Below are 21,469 nucleotides of genomic sequence, written 5' to 3'. Positions count from 1 at the left end.
ACTGGACCATGTCAAGAAAGACAACATTAGTTTAGACAACGTTGCGCACAGTATCCATCTCTCATATCAGGTAACGCTGCGTTAGCTAGCTAGCTAATGTAATTAACACAATCTAATGTCGGCTGACAATTAGAAAAAAACGCTAGATAACGCTAACGCTACCGACCGGTACCGACCTCGTAAACCGTCTCTCGAATGCAATGCTACCTTGTTGCAACGTTGCAGTGTAGCTCAGTTCAGTTCAGATCAATGATTCGCAACAATACTGGGTGCAACTTGCAAAATTCCAAGACGTCTGATTGTAATCATTCTAAAACAGCACTTGGCGATTTGACAAGGACGGTCTTTTAAAACCTCAGGGCAGGCAACGGCTCTGCTACTAGCCAGTTCACACCTCTGCAATTTTCTCTGCAACATTCTAAAACCGTTTCGCCTCGTTGCGAATCATTGATCTGAACTGGCCTTACCGTTACCGTTATTTACATTGCCATCGAGTTCATCAATATATTATAATGATCGGAATAAAGCCGGGGTATGTGGAGCAGAGCCGGGTCTGATTTCTGAAGACGTCATGCAGGAGAAAACTAAATAAAAGAATACGGCAGTATGGATTAGCATTGTTATTATTTTATTACGCTTCCTCATATTTTCCTTCAGCCTTTATGCCCTTTTTGATGAAATCTCCTTTGTTTTTGTTTTATTCTTCTTGTTCTGGTTGCTAATTTAACACCCAACTCAGCTTTATTCTCGAACAGTTTAGCTAGCAAATCCAGAAACACCAGGGGTAACATTTTGCAAGGCAGTTTCAAAAATACCACAATCATTCACGAAAAAGACTGCTTATTGTGCACGAGATACATAATTGCACGAGCCACAGCGAATCCCGCAAATTCTTCTCTGCAGTGTAAAGATGTTCATACCGGGCAAAAGGTGGATAAAGAACCTTTGCAGAAATTGATCACTAATTCTACCCCAGGTTTGCTACGGCATTTTAACCCGGCTCGGCAGTGTAAAGACATCTTGAGTTAGCCTAATGTTAGACAACAAATGAGTATGTACATAACGTTACTTTTATAACAACCGTTTTTTATTCAGTAAATAGTAGTGTTACAGTTGGCGTGCCAACTGACTGACGTCACACAGGCGACACTGGTTGGATCCGGTTGGATCTATGGGAAGTGAGGTCCAAAAACACACCTGCAATTACCGCTTCTCGCCATTGGCACCGCCAAAGAGAACGAAACTGAAATCTTCGAGATTGTCACTTTTAAGACAAGCAACACGGAATTATCTCATCGCGACCCATAAAAGCCAATGGCGCAGGCGTTGCTTCATAATTTCAGACTGCTTTCCTAACGGCTATTTTGCGTCCTGCGACTTGGGTTACAACAGTGAATATGTACGGACTCCTAGACGTTCTGATAGAGACAACCTTTTCTCATATTATCCTCAAATAAGCAAGACAGGACACTACAGTATGCTAGCAAATTTATGTCATGTTCCATTCATTATATGGGGCGGCCGATACACGTCCCCGGCCTTAGCAACCAAAAGCTAGCGCTGGGCTACCTCTGACGTATTTGCCGGCACAGAAAAAATAATAGGTGCTGCTCACTCTAGTACTCACTTCGTTTCAGGTAACAAACTCATGATAAGCGATAGCTAATAGTTAGCTGACCAGTAACAAGCCTGCAATAGTTATGAATTAGCTAACTAAAGTGATTGTAGCTAGCTAGCTAATCGTAGATAACATTGTATAAATCATACACAGTAACGTTAGATCAATGCTAGTAGTTGATACGCTTGCCTTTAGCTACGTTTTGAACTAACGTTATGATACCTGTTTCCAATGACTTGACATCGTTCCATTGCCTGATCATTTTTTGTTGTGGTAACCTAGCAAGATGACTCAAACTATTAAGAGCCACGATGATTTTCCATCAATGCATGCTAATAAATAACCTGTAAACACATGCTGCCCACTAGCCCCAGTTTGTGTCTCATGTAAATAATCGTCGTTTTTAAGCAATATCATAAAAAGAGTGCACTTTTTACACAGGAATGTGCATGTAACCAGTATAGTTATGGATTATGTAAGGAATGTATGATGCTCAGCAAGGTGCAATACTGTCAACACTGTTTCTGTCACTTGTTTTTCTGGTAGTGTAACGTTATCAAAATTATTTTGAGTTTGGCCAAGTATCTTCGACTGGTAACCCCAAATAGTACTGGCTAGACATAGTTTTAACTAGCTAGCTAACGTAATTTACTTGTTATTTATTTTGCTTGTTATCAGAAACAGTCTAGAGGGACTCTGTTGTTATTGTTTGCGAAAGTCTGCCGGAAGTTAAGTGTGGGCCAAAACAACGCATATGCGCAGTAACGTGTGTTTATGTTGTTACCGTTGAAAGCGTACTAGATCAGTATACCCCAACATATTTAATCATTTCTGGAATTTACTCATCTCACATTTACAGATGGGACAGATTTCTAGTGTGGCAGTGTAGCATAACATGGAATATTGGAATTGTAACTTTCATGTTCAATTCCCAGGTGAGGCACAACAAAGAATGCGAATTGCTTGTGTCAAGTATCCAGCTGTATAAATGAGCTGTACGCTCAATAAGGCAATCAGAATAAGAATAAGGGAACAAATCCACAATGGCATGTAATTTTAACAAAAATGGCAGCCCTCAAACAAAAACACTGTAAAGGGGGTAAGTAACAAATTTTAAAGAGTTCAAATAATGCTGCTATTGCTTTGACATCATGTACACAGTCCTCAAGGGCAGAAGTACACCCAGCTGAATAAAAGTTTCAACATTTACAGGTTTTCTTGCCATGCCAAATGCATCTTCTGTAAGTTGCTTTGGCTAAAAACATCTGCTAAATTCCTAAGTTGGTCACTGTAATGAGGCACATTATTGTGGATCATGTGAACATTTTATGAACCCTCCTGAGGGCTGGCAGAAAAAAAGTTTAAAGCATAAAGGCGGGCATAATTTTATATTTTACTGTCAACGTATCCTATGAAAAGACCAAAAGCTACAATGCTTCGGTCCGACTTTCAATACTGTTCTTCTGCCCCATTTTGCGCTCAACCAGGAAGCCATTTGTTCCAATTAGCCTTATCCATGTTGCGGTGAATATATTTTCAAAAATATTATTTTATATTTATTGAATGTCCCTGGTAGTACAGCATAGTAGAATATATGGTTCTTGGTATTACGACCAGAGACCCCTACAAGGACAAAGATGAATTGTGATGAATTTTGTCTAAGAAGGATATAGAAACCCTTTTCTTGATATTTTTATTCAGCCCTCTAACTACAAGTGCAATGTTAATACACATCTGAATACATTGTGCTGTGGCTTAGACATGTTCTTTATCCAAACCTTTTTACTTACTTTGTAGCTTCCATTTTTATCACATAATTCCAATTCCAATTCCCTAAAGGGGGTCCTGGCATTATGAAAACCAGATCATTCTGTGGGTCTAGTCTGAAGTCCTTGGACAAGATGGCGTGGAAGCAGACAGTGATGCTGTCTGTTGAAGGTTCCTGCTGTAGACTCTGTGGACTTTTGAAGTCAACAATAAAGCAATAAAAATCAGCAGACTCAAAGGAGCACAGCCAACAGCACTATCATTAATCATGGTAACACTCACACTTCATACAGCCTTCATAAAGTACACACGGGGCCTTTGTACCCATGCCATTGCCATTTTATAAACTTGTTATAAATGAATATCCTGCTTTATGGTGGCCTTTGTAAGAATGCCATTACATTTTATAAACCAGTAACAAATGAATATTCTGCTTTATGAAAGCAAATACAGATACATTATTTTTTGTGGGCAAAGTGTTATTTTTCACAAACAGAACACAATCGGTGTGCCACGGCACTCTAGTATGCTGTGTGAAAAATCCTTTTAAAAAAGTTCAAATTAATTTTGTTAAAAACTTTAATGATCGAATCCCATTCACAAAAGCCAAAATTAATGTAATTAAAATGCATATTGCTTAATTAAATCCCCAAAAGACCATTTAGGTCTACTTTTAACATGCCACATCAACAGCAGTAAATTTCTTGCTTTTCGGAAATGCTGACATAAGCCAATATAATGGAGGTGTATGCTTCATAAAGTAATAATGCCATACTCATAAAGAGACTTGCTATGCTCTATGAAGGGCTTTTGAAGTTACACTTGTTAAAAATATATTCATCATGATAATGGATGTTGAACCTGGTAACCATAGTGACAGACATACATTTGAGGTGGGTGCATCATCCTTTTCTTCTTCCTCTTTGAGGACACTGTTTGAAAGCCCTCATCATCACACTGATCTGCAGTGGCCCCCTTGTTCTCAGGTGGGGGCGTGTCCACAGGCGATCCTGTGGGGGCGGAGCTTGCGGGTACCTCTCCGCCACGTTGGGGATTTTTCCCAGCATTCCCTGTGCTTGGATTTGTGTCAGATTCCTGAAATCAAATGGAGAAAACCAAGTGAAATACAACAAGACCAGGTCAAAACCTAGTATATGGCTGGACCGGCCGTCCAATGGTGTAACTTCATCACGCAGTCAGTCACAGACATTCGCGTTTGTGGGCTGGCCCCGTCGTTGCGGTCCAACCAAAAAAAAAAAGGACACAAGTTCTTTCAGTCTTATTTAAACTAAGGGCAGTAAGAACACTACCTGCTCTCCCTGTACTCCACGCGCTCTCTCTGGAGGACCAGCCTGTGCCGACTCCAGGCTCTGCTGCTGAGCAGCTTCGGCGGTCTGCCTTCCCATGGTGCCCTCCTTCCGCTCCTCCTCCGCCACAGACTGCTGGGAGTTTGCCGTGTCCTTCCTGTGTTTGATGCTTTGGTCACAGGCACCTATCCCAGCATGCTTTGCGCTCTCGGCCCTGCCAGGTCCTGGGGTTGATTCCCCTCCCGAGCCTTCGGTTGTGGAAGGGGGCCTCTCAGTTTCCACTCTCTTTTCCGCCTCTGCCCCAGGATTGGGTGATGGGCTGGTGCTCGCTAGACTTTCTGCACTCTGATTGGTCGACTCTCTCCCAGTAGAGGGGCTTTGGCAGGACGGTCGTTTCTCCTGCAGGTCAGCAGTGGTGGAGTCATGTGGAAGATCACTTTGGTTTTTGGAGGGGGTGGGTGGAGAAGGCTGGGCAAGTGTTGGAAGAGTTTGGCCAGGTGGTGGTGTAGTTTGCCCAGGTGTTAGTGTAGTTTGGCCAGGTGGTGGTGTAGTTTGCCCAGGTGTTAGTGTAGTTTGGCCAGGTGGTGGCACAGTTTGGCCAGGGGCTGGCACATTTTGGCCAGGTGGTGGCACAGTTTGGCCAGGCAGTGGCACAGTTTGGCCTGGTGGTGGCGCAGTTTGGCCAGGTGGTGGAAAAGGCACAACTGAAGGGTCCACATCCTGAGGCATGTCAGGCCGCTCCTCCACAGCACCAGCCAATCCCACGAGGCCAGGTGTCTCCGCCTTCCCTGGTGCTTCCTCATGCCTCTGACCCTCCAGAGAGGCTCCTGAGCATGCAGAGGCCTCTGGGAAAGCGCTGGGCAGCAGACATCTCTCTCGCTCCTGAAGAAATCGCTCTTTCTCCCGAAGAGACTGTTCTTTCTCCCGAAGACATCTCTCTCTCTCCTGAAGACATCTCTCTCTGTCCTGCAGAAGTATCTCTCTCTCCTGCTTTCCTTTATTCGCCTTCCTGCTCCATTTCCTCTGCCGGGTGAAAGTTTTAAAAGTGAGAGTTACATGTCAAAGCCCCACAATTTGTTCTCAATCATCAGCTGAGATGCACAACGCATAGGCACAAACTCCTGCCGTTGAAACAAATGCAACAGCCTTCGAAACTTTGCTTATAAAATTGCTTTATAAGAATGTCTTACCATAATCACAAACATCAAGTTCAACGGTAACCCAGACTCTGTATGATTGCTTTTCTAAATTTTGGCCTTTAGTGCAAAGCGCCTTTAAACCTCAAGAGCTGTCTAGGGGGGTCTGGGGGCAAGCCACCCCAGAAGAATTTTTTTTAAGTACAGCTATGAAATGATCGTTTCATAGCTGATTAATTTTAAGGGGAAAATACTACAGATCCGTAATGCTGGGTGTTTGTCACAGAAAATATTGGCTGAAGTCGCAGAGCAGTCACAAGAAAGTCGTTGAAATTGTTTTAAACATTAATTTCATAAATTAATTCATAGATCTCATGTGCAGCAGTCAATGGGAAATGATTGAAATAGCATGCACAACTGCAGCAAAGGTAACAAGTTCTTGAAATTTAAATAAATAAATAAATAAATAAATAAATAAATAAATAAACAGCCAGTTGTCAGATGCTACAGCCTATGAGCGAAATACATTGATGGGCTGGTGCATTTAATCGTGTAATATAGTCCATCACGAAAAGAAAGCGTATGCTTTTTTGCCTTTAATGGAATGTTAGTAGAACTAGAGCATGCTCAAATTGCATTACTAAAATAAAACAGTTTTATTTCATAGCATAACATGTTTATATCGTAAAATAACATTTATTTCATTAAAGATTGTTTTGGTACAATATGCTGTATAGTGCGATGTTTTAGTCTTCGATAAGTGCCTGTAGTCGCTGATGATACCGTAATGGAGAAGCAGCGCTAGGCATCAAACCTCTGATTGCAACAACGGACACTGATGAGAATCCTGATCCCAGCGCACGCATTCCGGAATCTGTATACATTGTGGCACTTCGTTTCCCATCACGTTTGGCAATAGGCCATTGTTAAATTGCATAAGCTCATACAAATAACACCGTAGGCTATCACTAAAAGCACTAAAAACGAAGAAATTCACAGAAATGACAAACATGGGGAAAATTAGGAATCTGGCACCTGCTAATTCCATGACAAACACCCAGCCTGAAAGATCAGTATACAATGTCCTAATTACATCATGAAATCCACATCGGTATGAGCCAAAACAAAATTTGGGGGCGGGGGGGTATTTCACCTGTTTTGTTATATGCAGTGGCAATGTCATTTTTAATCAATCGCGAGAGGAAACAGTTTCCGGCACGTTGTTAAGGGATACTACCTTCTTTTTAACGTTGCCGCCAGGGTCCTCCTGCGGCCGTTTCGGCGTTGCATCACCCATCACCTCGCGGTCCATTTTCTTCCCCTTCTGTCTTTCCGTGCACGATCACGGCGCTGGAAGCCACTCACCTGCGACGAAGAAGTTTACAAACGTACGAATCATAATACTATCTTCCTCCCTGTCACAGGGTACTGCGCTTTCAACTTTCAGTTTCGTTTCACCTGGAGACTGCAACAGTGATCAGTGGGATGGTCAAATGAAACATATAGCAACTGTTACCTAAAACAATGGCTAAATAATGGTAAATAAAGAACAAATATCCGGGCACACTATTGAACAAGAATAAGAACCGTACAGTAGTGGCGTCTGTTTGTAGACAAAACAAATACGCACATCAACGTCCAGCGCAGTCGAAGTGAAAGTCTTAGTATTGAAGTTTCCAGATGAAATTCATAAAAAAATTGATTTCCGTCAACGAAATTGGGTCAAATGAGTCAATGAATCAAGGTCTACCCAAAATACACCCAAGTCCCATTGAAGTGTTCCATCACAACATGATCTACGTGGAAGAAAAAGTAAACCGATCAGACTTCAGCAAAATATTTTCTCCGTTGGGGACGAGTGAGCGCATAAGAAGTTTTGTAAAAAGTTATCACTGAATTTTTGAGAGTGCATAGTCAAACTCCTTAACATTAACAGGACGTCCACCATTTAAACCTCGATAGCCGGCTATGGCAGTTGGTTAAGTTTCAAAATAGGCCTACTATACATAATTCATAAAGCTTCACGAATTACCAGCGCTTCAGAATTGTATTGTTGTTTGGAAAGACCGAATGGGTTCAGCAGTCGTAAGCGTAATAACCATCAGCACCACAAGCCACAATAAAGAGCCGTACCTTGCGTCAGTGAACGTGGGTCTATTTTCCTTCAGTTAGTTTGACTGTGTTGCTGAATCGGTGATAGCCGCGGTCTCCGCACAGAGTGAGGTGCGCGCGACGTGAGCTCGTGAGTTACATCGAAAGTTAAGTTTCATTTCACAATAATAAATTCCGCGTCAACAATTCTGCGTTCTTCTGTTTGTCAGCGTCATTGTTATTCTATCTGTGCGTCGTAAATGCTTGAAAAGGCCAAGACGAATATGGGGTTGCTGTAGCCTATCTTCGGTCACGCTGATCTGGCTATTAAGTTGATTTTTAAATTGGCCAAACAGATAAAATATGTAGATAACTTGTATTTTGATTCATCCCTATACATGCAATCTCATGTAGCCTAATCACACAACGAATTCAAATTCCCATCTCAAACCATGAGCCTTTTGCAGTAGCTACCATAAGAAAGTTTTTGTATTTCTCAATCGGTCCCGTTCAACTACAGGTCGATCACCACATTGCGCTCGCCGTGATCCTGCGTGATCAAACGCAGAGCGGTTGTGTTATGGTGCAGGCATTTTCCCATAATAAAGCGGACGAAAGCGCAACGTGAGACGATGCGACCGCAAGTCCGACGTACAGCGCCAAATCAAACGGCAAGCTCCCATCAAATGAATGGACTGAGTTAGTCGAACCGAATCAAATGATTCGACTCGGTGAAAGACGGCGCACTGTCCAAAATGACTTTATGACGTCACTCAATATAATCATTAGCTTCATGTCAGGAAACAGAAACCTAAAGAACTGCAACATTTTTGGATTTATTTCGTTATCCCAACAAATCAAACATTCTACAAAAAATATTTTTCTCCATTTCAGCATATTTCTGAAAAATCATAAGACATTTTCCACTATTTATATTAAGCCAAACATCAAATATATTAAATCCTGTTTTTTCCCCCCAGTCAGTTCTGCTGTATTAACTCCAACATTTTGGTCAGAAATTGTAAAAAAAAAAAAAAAAAATTACAATTATATAAATAAAAAGATCCATTGTGAACAATTGAAAACGAAAGTAATTCAGAAAAGTTACAAAGGAATATTGGTTGCAATTGAAAACAAAAGTAATTCAGAAACGCTACAAGATTATTGGTTGCAATTGTCAGAAAAATAAAGAAAACCACTCATACACTGTCAAGTATCCCAGGCACTAGAGTTCTTGTGCAGTTGTTTCATTCAGACTCATTCCAGAGCTCTCATGCAGGCCAACAAACCCTCTCGAACCCTGGGCACTGTAGATGGGAAAGCAGGGACTTCCCCTGTTTAAGCCCCTGCAGAAAATCCCCAAATCCCCACCATTTTATAGTGTAGCCCAGCGGCGTCCAGTCTTATTCAAAAAGTGCCGGTGTGGGTGCAGGTTTTTGTTTCACCCCAGCACTATGACACCTGATTCTATTTTATCAAGGTCTAGATTTAAGAGCATGGGCTGCGTTTCCCAGAGTCTCCTTAGCGCTAAGTGCGTCGTAAGGTATCCCTTAAGCTCTTCCTTTAGCTCTCGAGCTGTTTCCCAGCGTCTCCTTAGCTAAGGTATACCTTTAAAAGGGTGGTCTGAGGCACTCGTAAACTGTCCCTTAGTGATGCGCTCCGCGGTTTCAGCCTTATTATGCCAACATTTTGCTTTTCAAATCGACAGTTGTGCTACAGTGCGCATCTAGTAGCACATCGGCATGCGAAAATGAGTTTAATATTTACTTTACGAAAAGTAATTATCCAATCAACGTGTCTGTGCATAACACGTCGTGAGAATGTTGTCGTTTCACCTGTCTATCCCCATCATGATGGTAATTATATATAGGGCCTATCCATGATAATAATCCAATTTGTGAAAATAATTTTTTATTTTTTATTTTTTTTATTTATACGTATAGGCGCTAACTTAGGATGTGGTTTTTATGACTGCATTCCCTGTAGAAATTAGTTCGTTTGTGTGTGAGTCAATGATCACACTGACTTGGAACAAACCGCCGGTTTATTAAGAATATAAAACCTGTGTGTGCAAAAACAACGTTGAGTGAGTCTACTTGCATGACCGAACTAAAACACGTTGATTGGCCTAGCCATGAACACACATACAGGTACAGTGGCTCATAATGGACAAACATAGCCAAATGATCTACATCCCCTTCCTTTAGCTCACACCTCCTATATAAAACAAAATAGCACTGGGTAAATATCAACATTACAGAACATTTTTCTTACCATGTTGTTTTACGATTTTCGGTAAACAACCCAATAATGATATTCTTGGTTAAATTTAAGATTATCCAACAGCAAATTAAGGTGGATGAACAAATCACTTTAACAGGTAGACCTATTCATAAGGCACCCGGGATATAATTCATCATGATCAATTTCCACAGACGCGCTTTTGCCTTTCATCTACGATCATTTTTGCATTGCAGAGAAAAGTTCGCGGGAATCAGTGCAGTGCAGTGATATGCTGCTACAGTTGCCTATATATTGTGTGACAGAAACAAATTAACATTAGACCTTTGTTTCAAAAAAACAAAATAATTCACCCATATGTAGCCTATATCCTTTTCCCTGGGCTTCCACGAAGTCCCAGACTATGGCTTATATGTCCCGATTGATGCTTTTTTAAATTTTATCCTTTGTAGCCTATATGTACGTATTTATTGAAACTATCACAACGTCTCGTCTTAACGGAGTCTTAAAGAGATTAGCAGATGGTCTGTAGTAGGCATTGCTTCCTCTTCTGCAATATTAGATTGATGTAAAATGATTATGACAACAGTTGTTATATTAAAACGTTATTCACAAGCCTTTACAAGTGAGACAATCGATTCGCTTGGCATCAATTGATAAACTTTTCAGCACCTCAGTGAAGGCCAGCTCCAACTTACGATGTACCTTTAAGTTGTACCTTAAGAGTTGTCTTAAGGTATAGTCTGGGAAACACTCGTAAAAAAGCGGTTTCCCTTAAGAAGGTATAGCTTAAGAACCTTCGTAAAACGTTAAGGTACATCGAAACTTGGAAACGCAGCCATGATTAGTAAATCAGTTGAATCAGGTGTTGTAGTGCTGGGCTTAAACAACCACCTGCACCCACACCGGCCCTTTTCAGTTAAGACTGGACACCCCTGGTGCAGACCAACTGCCATATCTGGCAACTAGCAAGTGCGAAAGCTCATTTTAACTGTTTTTAATTAAGCTTGATTGTGGGGTGAATCGGATTGTGAGATAATGGCTGTTGGTCTTATCTGAAAACATTTTCATTTATTTTTTTGCTGATAAATGTGTACATTTGCATAACACAAAATGTTCTTTTTTAAAACATCAGAATTCTCTTAAAATATATTTCAAATGCTGTTTCATCAATCTAGTTAAATTAGTTTAAGAACAGTTCTAGTCCCGAAAATAACTGAGGTGTTTATTATTTGAATGAAAGGTACAAATGTGCGTGAACAGAAATACGAATATGTCAGTAAATGAGCTGAAATTAATTCTACTTTCACTTTCATTTCTTTAGTACAAATTCTCTTCCAACGCCCTTATCTATGAAAGGACTAAACCGAGGGTAACTCAGCCAGACCTGACTAATCCAGCCCAGATGATTTATCAAAACCTAGGGTAACTCAGCCAGACCTGACTAATCAAGCCCAGGGGATTTATTTTATCAAAATCCAGGGTAGCTCAGCCAGACCTGTCTAATCCAGGGCAGATGATTTATTTGAATCATTTAGGCATAAAGAGGCCAAACGCACTTGAAAACTGTGCTGAACTTCTGTTTTGTGAAGCTTTGTGCAATATCCTGCGAGGTAGTACCAGTCCTACAATTTAGCAATCGTTTAGAAGGAGGCGTCAATACCACAGCGGAGAGACAGACACAGCCCTCCTGTGGTAAAGCTGGGTAAGTGTGATACGCGTGGAACGTGGGGGGAAGACCACAGGCGGGAACCGCTGGAGCACAGAGCTGCATTCGAACTGGATCCACCGACCCGTCACACAGACGAGGAAGGGCCGTTCCAGCTGAGCTGCGGTCCTGTGGGTCAGACCTCAGGCCTCACACTGCTAACTCCAAACTGTGCGTTTGTGCGTTCCTGTTTCTGTGTGCTTTCGTGCGTTTTGGTCCCAAAGGAGGTGGAGCGTCTGGCCTGCTGCATGTGAGCAAGTGCAGTATACACACGCTTGTGTGATATATACACCACGCTTGTATGATACATACACCACGCTTGTATGATATATATATACACTACGCTTGTGTGATAAATACACACGCTTGTGTGATACATACATACGTGTTCTTTTTTAAAAAAAAATTTTTTAGGTATGGGGCATGCCGCCCCATCACGCTGTAACTTGGCAGGATGGCGCATGTGATAGAAAAATGATGCTTAGCCACAGCAATAAGAAACAGTAAACGGAAAATTACAAATGTACCTCTCACCCCTCCTTTAAAAGATGTGTTGTGCTGAACCAAAGGATGAAAGGGAGGGGGAGAAGATTATACTTTAAGCGAGACACACCTGTGAAGTGTAAGCTTATAAAAGAGAATTGGTGGTTCATGCATGTAAACACAGCATTAACATAGTCCTGGCATGATAAAAACAAAAGCATGTGTAATGTTCTCTGCATCCTCAAAAGATAAAACTGCTCTAACTTTGGCAATGTTTGTGAGTTTATCAGTTCATAAAAAAAGTATTATTATTATATTTTTTTCATGTGATGAGCAAAGCTTAGATTGTGTCATAAATCACTCCAAGGTTTCTCACAACTGGCTTTATATAATCTGCCAGTTGTCCAATTGCCAACCAAGCTTAGCTTGGTCAGAGAAAGACTCCCAGAGCCAGATATATATTTGATTGGTACATGTTTAATACATACGCTTATAGTAAGATTTAATTACATAAGTGATTGCCTTTGTCTAGTCATATAACATGAATACTGAAGAAGCACCTGATGACCGTCTAAACAAGCTTTAAATCTGAAATAATTGTTTAGTATTTATCTATCAGTTGCTTTCAGAGTCCTGGGCAGCATAGCCGGCTCCTCCCTGGCAGAATAGCAGGAGAAGGATAAGGAGGAAGCCCAAGCTCACCAGTTTGGACTTGTAGAAATACATAACAGACAGAAAGAAAACACACAATACTATACTAAATGGAATCCAAATTTTCTTTTCCCTCCCAGGTAATTCACTGAACAATTAGCGCTACCGATTGGCCACATGTATTCACACCTGACTCCCAGTTAAAGGGAAAACCTGAAGGGCTATGTTTTGAGTGACAGGCTGCTCTGCCAATCACAGTAAGGCTCTGACCGTTGGCCTTAAAACTGAGAGGCTCCAGATTGGCTACCTCAGGCTCCGCCCCTGTTTAAAGGCCACAGTGAACTTCCAGGCAGCGACGGCCTGAGAGAGGCGGATCTCCGCGGGAAACAGCTCCTCCACGTCAGGCGGGAGGTCCAGGTCCTTGCGCTCCACATATGACTGCAGCGTCTCCTTCAGACTGAACAGAGAGAGAGGAAATTAAACCACTGCCAACACTGCAAAGCATGACATTACAGTATATTACACTACATTACGTTAGAGTACTGTACCTTACTTTAAAATATATTATATTACATTACATTATAATACATTACATTATAATACATTGCAATAAATTATATTACATTACGTTATAGTACATTACAGTACTTTATTAAACATTACGTATCATTAAGTTACATATTGCATAATATTATCTAGTTACAAGACCTGATAATATATTATAATATATAAAGGTGTAATAATGTAATACATTACCCTCCGAGCCCTGTAACCTCACCCTCAGTCAGTCCAGTCCTATAACCTCACCCCCAGTCTGGCCTGTAACCTCACCCCCAGTAACCTCACCCCCAGTACAGTCCTGTAACTTCACCCCCAGTACAGCCCTGTAACCTCACCCCTAGTCCAGTCCTGTAACTTCACCCCCAGTACAGCCATGTAACCCCACCCCCAGTACAGCCCTGTAACCTCACCCTCAGTCAGTCCAGTCCTGTAACCTCACCCCCAGTCTGGCCTGTAACCTCACCCCCAGTCCAGTCCTGTAACCTCACCCTCACCAGTCCAGCCCTGTAACTCCACCCCCAGTACAGTCCTGTAACCTCACCCCCAGTACAGCCCTGTAACCTCACCCCCAGTCCAGTCCTGTAACCTCACCCCCAGTCCAGCCCTGTAACCTCACCCCCAGTCCAGTCCTGTAACCTCACCCCCAGTCCAGCCCTGTAACCTCACCCCCAGTCCAGCCCTGTAACCCCACCCCCAGTACAGTCCTATAACCTCACCCCCAGTCTGGCCTGTAACCTCACCCCAGTACAGCCCTGTAACCTCACCCCCAGTACAGCCCTGTAACCCCACCCCCAGTACAGCCCTGTAACCTCACCCCCAGTACAGCCCTGTAACCTCACCCTCACCCAGTCCTGTAACCTCACCCCCAGTCCAGCCCTGTAACCTCACCCCCAGTACAGCCCTGTAACCTCACCCCAGTACAGCTGTACCACCAGTCCGCCTGTAACCTCACCCCCAGTCCAGTCCTGTAACCTCATCCCCAGTCTGGCCTGTAACCCCACCCCCAGTCCAGCCCTGTAACCTCACCCAGTCTGGCCTGTAACCTCACCCCAGTACAGCCCTGTAACCCCACCCCCAGTCCAATCCTGTAACCCCACCCCCAGTCCAGCCCTGTAACTCCACCCCCAGTCCAGCCCTGTAACCTCACCCCCAGTCTGGCCTGTACAGCTCAGGGTCACGGTTGGTGTTCAGGTGTAGCAGCAGGAACTGGTGCATCTCCAGCCGGACGGCCTGCACACTTCCCCTGCTGCAGAAGCCCATCAGCAGCCTGCGGGCCTCCTCATCCAGGGGCTTCCTGTACTGATCCCCAATCCCCACAAATGGGTCCTGGGGGGGGAGAGAAAGAAAGAGAAAGAGAGAGAGAGAGAGAGGATGGGGGAAGAGAGAGAGAGGGGGGAGAGAGAGAGAGAGAGAGAGAGGGTGTGGGAAGAGAGAGAGAGGGGGAGAGACAGAGAGGGACAGGGAGATAGAGACAGACAGACAGACAAAGAGAACGATGATGAGAATGAAAGAATGAGAATGGAGAGAGAATGAAGAGAAACAAGAGAGTGAGGAGGGGCAGTTGCAGAAAGGAGCAGTGAGGTGGTAGTGAGGTTTGGTGGGGCAGTGTTGAGCATGGTTAGATTGGTGAAAGGTGTGTTAGTAGTGGAAGTGAATGGTTAGTGTGGTGTCAGTGTGGTGGTGTGGGTTAGGTTGGTTATGTATGTGGATTGGTTTGAAAGGTGTGTGTGGTTAAGTGTTTGGTTCAGAAGGTGTATATGGTTAAGTGTGCGGTTAAGTGTGGGGTGTGGAGGGTGTATAAGGTTAAGTGTGTGGTTAAGTGTGTGGTGTGGAGGGTGTATAAGGTTAAGTGTGTGGTGTGGAAGGTGTATATGGTTAAGTGTGTGGTTAAGTGTGTGGTGTGGAAGGTGTATATGGTTAAGTGTGTGGTGTGGAAGGTGTATATGGTTAAGTGTGTGGTGTGGAAGGTGTATATGGTTAAGTGTGTGGTGTGGAAGGTGTATATGGTTAAGTGTGTGGTGTGGAAGGTGTATATGTAAGTGTGTGGTTAAGTGTGTGGTGTGGAAGGTGTATATGGTTAAGTGTGTGGTGTGGAAGGTGTATAAGTTAGTGTGGTGAGGTGTATGTAAGTGTGTTTAAGTGTGGTTGAAGGTGTATGGTTAAGTGTGTGGTGTGGAAGGTGTATGTTAAGGTGTGGTGTAGAAGTGTAAATAGTTGTGGTGTAAGTGTGGGTGGAAGTGTATTTAGTGTGATAGGTGTTAAGGTGTTATGTGGTGTGAGGGTTAGTAAGTGTGTGGAAGGTTATGTAAGTGTGGTAAGTGTGAGGTGGAAGGTGTATATGTAATGTGTGGTTAAGTGTGAAGGTGTGAGTGTTAAGTAAGTGTGTGGTTAAGTGTGTGGTGTGAAGGTGTATATGTAAGTGTGTGGTTAAGTGTGTGGTGTCGAAGGTGTATATGTAAGTGTGTGGTTAAGTGTGAGGTGTCGAAGGTGTATATGTAAGTGTGTGGTTAAGTGTGAGGTGTCGAAGGTGTATATGTAAGTGTGTGGTGTAGAAGGTGTATATGTAAGTGTGTAGTGGTGGTTGAAGGTGTATAGGTTAAGTGTGTGGTGGAGTGTAATGTTGTGTAAGGTGGTGTGAAGGTGTATATGTAAGTGTGTGGTAAAGGTTAGTAATGTGTGTAGAAGGTGTTATGTAAGTGTGTGGTAAGTGTGTGGTGTGAAGGTGTAGTAAGTGTGTGGTGTAGAAGGATGTATAATGGTTAAGTGTGTGTGGTAGAAGGTGTATATGTAAGTGTGTAGGTGTGAAGGTGTATTGTAAGTGTGTGGTAAGAGTGTGGAAGGTGTATATGTTAAGTGTGTGGTGTAGAAGGTGTATTGGTTAGTGTAAGGTGGTGTATAGTAAGTGTGTTGGTTAAGTGTGTGGTGTGCGAAGGTGTATATGTAAGTGTGTGGTTAAGGTGTGTGAAGTGTTAATGTATAGTGTGTGGTGTAAGTGTGTGGTGTGAAGGTGATATGTAAGTGTGTGTAAGTGTGTGGTGTGAAGGTGTATATGTAAAGTGTTGTGGTTAAGTTGTGGTGTGAAGGTGTATAGTAAGTGTGTGGTGTAGAGGTGTAATGATAGGTTAAGTGTGTGGTGTAGAAGGTGTATATGTAAGTGTGTGGTTAAGTGGAGGTGTAGAAGGTGTGTAAGTGTGTGGTGTAGAAGGTGTATAAGGTGTAAGTGTGTGGTGTAGAAGGTGTATATGGTAGTGTGTGGTGTAGAAGGTGTATATGTAAGTGGTGGTTAAGTGTGGGTGTGAAGGTGTATATGTAAGTGTGTGGTGTGTAGAGGTGTATATGGTAGTGTGTGGTTAAGGTGTGGTGTAGAAGGTGTATAGTAAGTGTGTGGTGTGTGAAGGTGTATAGGTAAGTGGTGGTGTAGAAGGTGTATATGGTTAAGTGTGTGGTGTAGAAGGTGTATATGTAAGTGTAGTGGTGTAGAAGGGTATATGTAAGTGTGGTGAGGTGTATATGAAAGTGTGTGGTTAAGTGTGGTGTGAAGGTGTATGGTTAAGTGTGTGGTGTGAAGGTGTATAGGTTATGTGGGTGTAGAAGTGTATATGTAAGTGTGTGGTTAAGTGTGGTGTAGAAGGTGTATATGTAAGTGTGTGGTGTAAGTTAGTGTATGTGTTAGTGGGTGTGGAAGGTGTATAAGGTTAGGTGGTGTAGAAGTTGATATGTAAGTGTGTGGTTAAGTGGTGGTGTAGAAGGTGTATATGTAGTGTGTGGTGTGAGGTGTTAAGTATGTGTGGTGTAGAAGGTGTATATGTAAGTGTGTGGTTAAGTTGTGGTGTAGAAGGTGTATATTAAGTGTGTGTTAGAAGGTGTATATGTAAATGTGTGTTAAGTGTGTGGTGTGAAGGGTATATGTAAGTGTGTGGTTAAGTGGGGTGTAAAGTGTATATGTAGTGTGTGGTAAGTATGGGAGGTGTATAAGTGTTTAAGTTGTGGTGGAAGGTGTATATGTAAGTGTGGTAGTTGGGTGTAGAAGGTGTATATGTAAGTGTGTGGTAAGGTTGGTAGAAGGTGTATGTAAGTGGTGGTAAGTGTGTGGTGTAAGGTGTATATGTAAGTGTGTGGTTAAGTATGTGGTGTCGAAGGTGTATATGAAAGTGTGTGGTTAAGTATGTGGTGTAGAAGGTGTATAAGGTTAAGTGTGTGGTGTAGAAGGTGTATAAGGTTAAGTGTGTGGTGTAGAAGGTGTATATGTAAGTGTGTGGTTAAGTGTGAGGTGTAGAAGGTGTATATGTAAGTGTGTGGTGTAGAAGGTGTATAAGGTTAAGTGTGTGGTGTAGAAGGTGTATATGTAAGTGTGTGGTTAAGTGTGTGGTGTAGAAGGTGTATATGTAAGTGTGTGGTGTATTAGGTGTATATGTAAGTGTGTGGTTAAGTGTGTGGTGTCGAAGATGTATACGTAAGTGTGTGGTTAAGTGTGTGGTGTAGAAGGTGTATATGGTTAAGTGTGTGGTGTGGAAGGTGTATAAGGTTAAGTGTGAGGTGTAGAAGATGTATATGTAAGTGTGTGGTTAAGTGTGTGGTGTAGAAGGTGTATATGTAAGTGTGTGGTGTAGAAGGTGTATAAGGTTAAGTGTGTGGTGTAGAAGGTGTATATGTAAGTGTGTGGTTAAGTGTGTGGTGTAGAAGGTGTATATGTAAGTGTGTGGTGTAGAAGGTGTATATGTAAATGTGTGGTTAAGTGTGTGGTGTAGAAGGTGTATATGTAAGTGTGTGGTTAAGTGTGTGGTGTTGAAGGTGTATATGTAAGTGTGTGGTGTTGAAGGTGTATATGTAAGTGTGTGGTGTTGAAGGTGTATATGTAAGTGTGTGGTGTGGAAGGTGTATAAGGTTAAGTGTGAGGTGTGGAAGGTGTATAAGGTTAAGTGTGAGGTGTGGAAGGTGTATAAGGTTAAGTGTGAGGTGTAGAAGGTGTATATGTAAGTGTGTGGTTAAGGTAAGTTTACCCTCTTTAGGCGCAGCATGCTCTCTGATCGGAGTGAGGAGAGGAACTGCCACAGAGCCACACAGTGCTTCAGACTGCACCTACTCAGGGCCTGCAGAGCACAGGGCACAGTTATATCAGCACAGTATAATTACAGACCACAGTTCTACCAGCACAGTCTAATTACAGACCACAGTTATACCAGCACAGTCTAAATACAGACCACAATTCTACCAGCACAGTCTAATTACAGACCACAGTTATACTAGCACAGTCTAATTACAGACCACAGTTCTACCAGCACAGTCTAATTACAGAACAGTTATACCAGCACAGTCTAATTACAGACCACAGTTCTACCAGCACAGTCTAATTACAGAACAGTTATACCAGCACAGTCTAATAACAGACCACAGTTCTACCAGCACAGTCTAATTACAGACCACAGTTCTACCAGCACAGTCTAATTACAGACCACAGTTTAATCAGCAGTCTAATTACAGACCACAGTTATATCAGCACCGTCCAATTACAGACCACAGTTATATCAGCACAGTCAGATTACAGACCAGTTATATCAGTACAGTCGAATTACAGACAACAGTCATATCAGCACAGTCTACCCACAGCACTGCCTAATCAGCACAATCTAAATACAGACCATGGTCATATCAGCACAGTCTAATCACAGCACTATCAAAGACAAACAAAGCTGGAGGTCTGTGGGTGTGGCCCCAAAGTGGGCGGGGCCCCAACATGGGGGCTGACCTTGAGGACATGGGGGGCCAGCCGCTCCATCCGCAGGACGTCCTCCAGGTACGAGACCAGCTCCATGTGGGCGTGGCCCCCGGCGGCAGACAGGAAGTCCAGCACCAGCTCCACCACGCCCAGCGTGTCGCACACGTCGCTGTGCGTCTGCAGCTGACCAGCCAGAGACGCCGCCTTCAGGGCCGGCAAGGGCTCCTGGGAACCAAGGGTCAAAGGTCAAAGGGCACCGCAGGTCAACCCCAGCACTCATCCCCAGGCACAGACTTTACATTCACAGCAGCTACAATATACAGTTCTACGTACAGACAAACAGTTACTAACAGAAGAGGAGGCAGTGGGCTGCATGTGAGTGTAGTTGTGTAGGGAAACGTATAAAATCTGTGGTTTTTTCCTAAATTCTAAAAAAATCCTAAACCTGAAATTTATATAATAAATATATTACTATATAAATTTATATGTATGCAATCACATTTATGCAATCAAAATCACATGCACTGCATGTGCAATACTGACACACAGGTGGAGTGGGCTTTATGTACTGCATGTGCAGTACTGACACACAGGTGGAGTGGGCTTTATGTACTGCATGTGCAGTACTGACACACAGGTGGAGTGGGCTTTATGTACTGCATGTGCAGTACTGACACTGGTGGAGTGGGCAGTATGTACTGCATGTGCAGTACTGACACACAGGTGGAGTGGGCTTTATGTACTGCATGTGCAGTACTGACACAAGTGGAGTGGGCAGTATGTACTGCATGTGCAGTACTGACACACAGGTGGAGTGGGCAGTATGTACTGCATGTGCAGTACTGACACAGGTGGAGTGGGCAGTATGTACTGCATGTGCAGTACTGACACACAGGTGGAGTGGGCCTTATGTACTGCATGTGCAGTACTGACACAGGTGGAGTGGGCAGTATGTACTGCATGTGCAGTACTGACACACAGGTGGAGTGGGCCTTATGTACTGCATGTGCAGTACTGACACATAGTTGGAGTGGGCTTTATGTACTGCATGTGCAGTACTGACACACAGGAGGAGTGGGCAGTATGTACTGCATGTGCAGTACTTACACAGGTGGAGTGCGCAGTATGTACTGCACGTGCAGTACTGATACACAGGTAGAGTGGGCAGTATGTACTGCACGTGCAGTACTGACACATAGTTGGAGTGGCAGTATGTACTGCATGTGCAGTACTTACACAGGTGGAGTGGCAGTATGTAATGCACGTGCAGTACTGACACACAGGTGGGGAAACGGACACAGTCACTGACCTGCCCAACCTTGGCCTTCACGTCCGTGAAAACGCGTTCGTAATGGCGGCTTTGCCGGCTGAACAGCGTGGGAATTCCCTGCAATGTAATGAAAATGGCGGATGAGTCCCAGGGGCCGCTGCCTGTCCACTGCAGCCTGGAACACATTCCAGCAGGTCTGTATGTCTGCTTCTCCTGCCGACCTACCTACCTCCCACCTACACTGCCCCGCCCACTCTCACAGCCCCTCCCACTCACACTGCCCCGCCCACTCTCACAGCCCCTCCCACTTACACTGCCCCGCCCACCCTCGCAGCCCCTCCCACCCACACTGCCCCACTCACCCACACAGCCCCCACCACCCACACTGCCCACCCACCCTCACAGCCCCTCCCACCCACACTGCCCCGCCCACCCTCACAGCCCCTCCCACCCTCACAGTCCCTCGCACCCTCACAGCCCCACCCACCACCCAACCCTGTCCACCCACACTGCCCCTGTGACTCTGATTGGGTGTCAATAATCCTGCAAGGGGCCTGTTCTGGACGTCATAAGCGGGCAAAAGATCCATCGGGGCTAAAGGTGCAAGGCCTAGGTGCGCGTCTCTCCTCGCTCGCACTTAAGCTTGTGAAAGGCTGATCTGGGGTCAGTGTGTGAGTCGAGTCTCTGGAACTCACAGACAGGGCGATGAGAGGCTTCCCCTGCAGGATCCGGCTCAGGATCAGCTGCTGGATTTTGGGGAGGTCGTACTGGGACAGGGTCTCCTGGCCGCGTTCCAGGCTGTACTGGCAGTTGGACAGGACCAGAGGGATGAGGTCCCTCTCCGGCTCATACCCAATCACGTGCAGCTCAGACAGGTCTGTAACGCTCACTGTGTAACTGCAGGAGGGAACACAGAGTCA

General features: G+C 43.8%; 2 protein-coding genes and 1 long non-coding RNA gene across 3 annotated transcripts in view; all 3 read right to left on the bottom strand.

Moving 5' to 3' along the window:
• Window positions 1-8,430, bottom strand: part of LOC135248637 (E3 ubiquitin-protein ligase rnf213-alpha-like) — a 28,053-nt gene extending 19,623 nt beyond the window's left edge. Inside the window, exons 1-6 of the mRNA XM_064323456.1 lie at window positions 7,962-8,430; window positions 7,459-7,624; window positions 7,066-7,193; window positions 4,696-5,715; window positions 4,272-4,480; window positions 3,409-3,579 (exon numbers count right to left, since the gene is read on the bottom strand). Coding sequence (XP_064179526.1) covers window positions 3,409-3,579; window positions 4,272-4,480; window positions 4,696-5,715; window positions 7,066-7,140 — 1,475 coding nt within the window. The 5' untranslated portion in view covers window positions 7,141-7,193; window positions 7,459-7,624; window positions 7,962-8,430. The remainder of the gene's footprint in view (window positions 1-3,408; window positions 3,580-4,271; window positions 4,481-4,695; window positions 5,716-7,065; window positions 7,194-7,458; window positions 7,625-7,961) is intronic.
• A 2,934-nt stretch (window positions 8,431-11,364) lies between these two features.
• Window positions 11,365-12,254, bottom strand: LOC135249082 (uncharacterized). The gene is made up of 2 exons (XR_010328558.1): window positions 12,212-12,254; window positions 11,365-12,142 (listed from the first exon to the last, which is right to left on the bottom strand). It is a non-coding gene; the product is annotated as an uncharacterized LOC135249082 (long non-coding RNA).
• Window positions 12,255-12,808: 554 nt separating this feature from the next.
• The window catches only part of LOC135249077 (E3 ubiquitin-protein ligase rnf213-alpha-like), a 65,858-nt gene continuing 57,197 nt past the window's right edge, over window positions 12,809-21,469 (bottom strand). The window contains exons 59-64 of the mRNA XM_064324350.1: window positions 21,245-21,446; window positions 20,589-20,666; window positions 19,310-19,504; window positions 18,564-18,653; window positions 14,711-14,889; window positions 12,809-13,459 (exon numbers count right to left, since the gene is read on the bottom strand). Coding sequence (XP_064180420.1) covers window positions 13,306-13,459; window positions 14,711-14,889; window positions 18,564-18,653; window positions 19,310-19,504; window positions 20,589-20,666; window positions 21,245-21,446 — 898 coding nt within the window. The 3' untranslated portion in view covers window positions 12,809-13,305. The remainder of the gene's footprint in view (window positions 13,460-14,710; window positions 14,890-18,563; window positions 18,654-19,309; window positions 19,505-20,588; window positions 20,667-21,244; window positions 21,447-21,469) is intronic.

This window comes from Anguilla rostrata, chromosome 2 (genome assembly GCF_018555375.3).
Source record: "Anguilla rostrata isolate EN2019 chromosome 2, ASM1855537v3, whole genome shotgun sequence".
In the NCBI taxonomy this organism is placed as follows: Eukaryota; Metazoa; Chordata; class Actinopteri; order Anguilliformes; family Anguillidae; genus Anguilla; species Anguilla rostrata.
The sequence above is the reverse complement of the archived record's forward strand: the minus strand, read 5'-3'. Positions and strand labels throughout refer to the sequence as shown.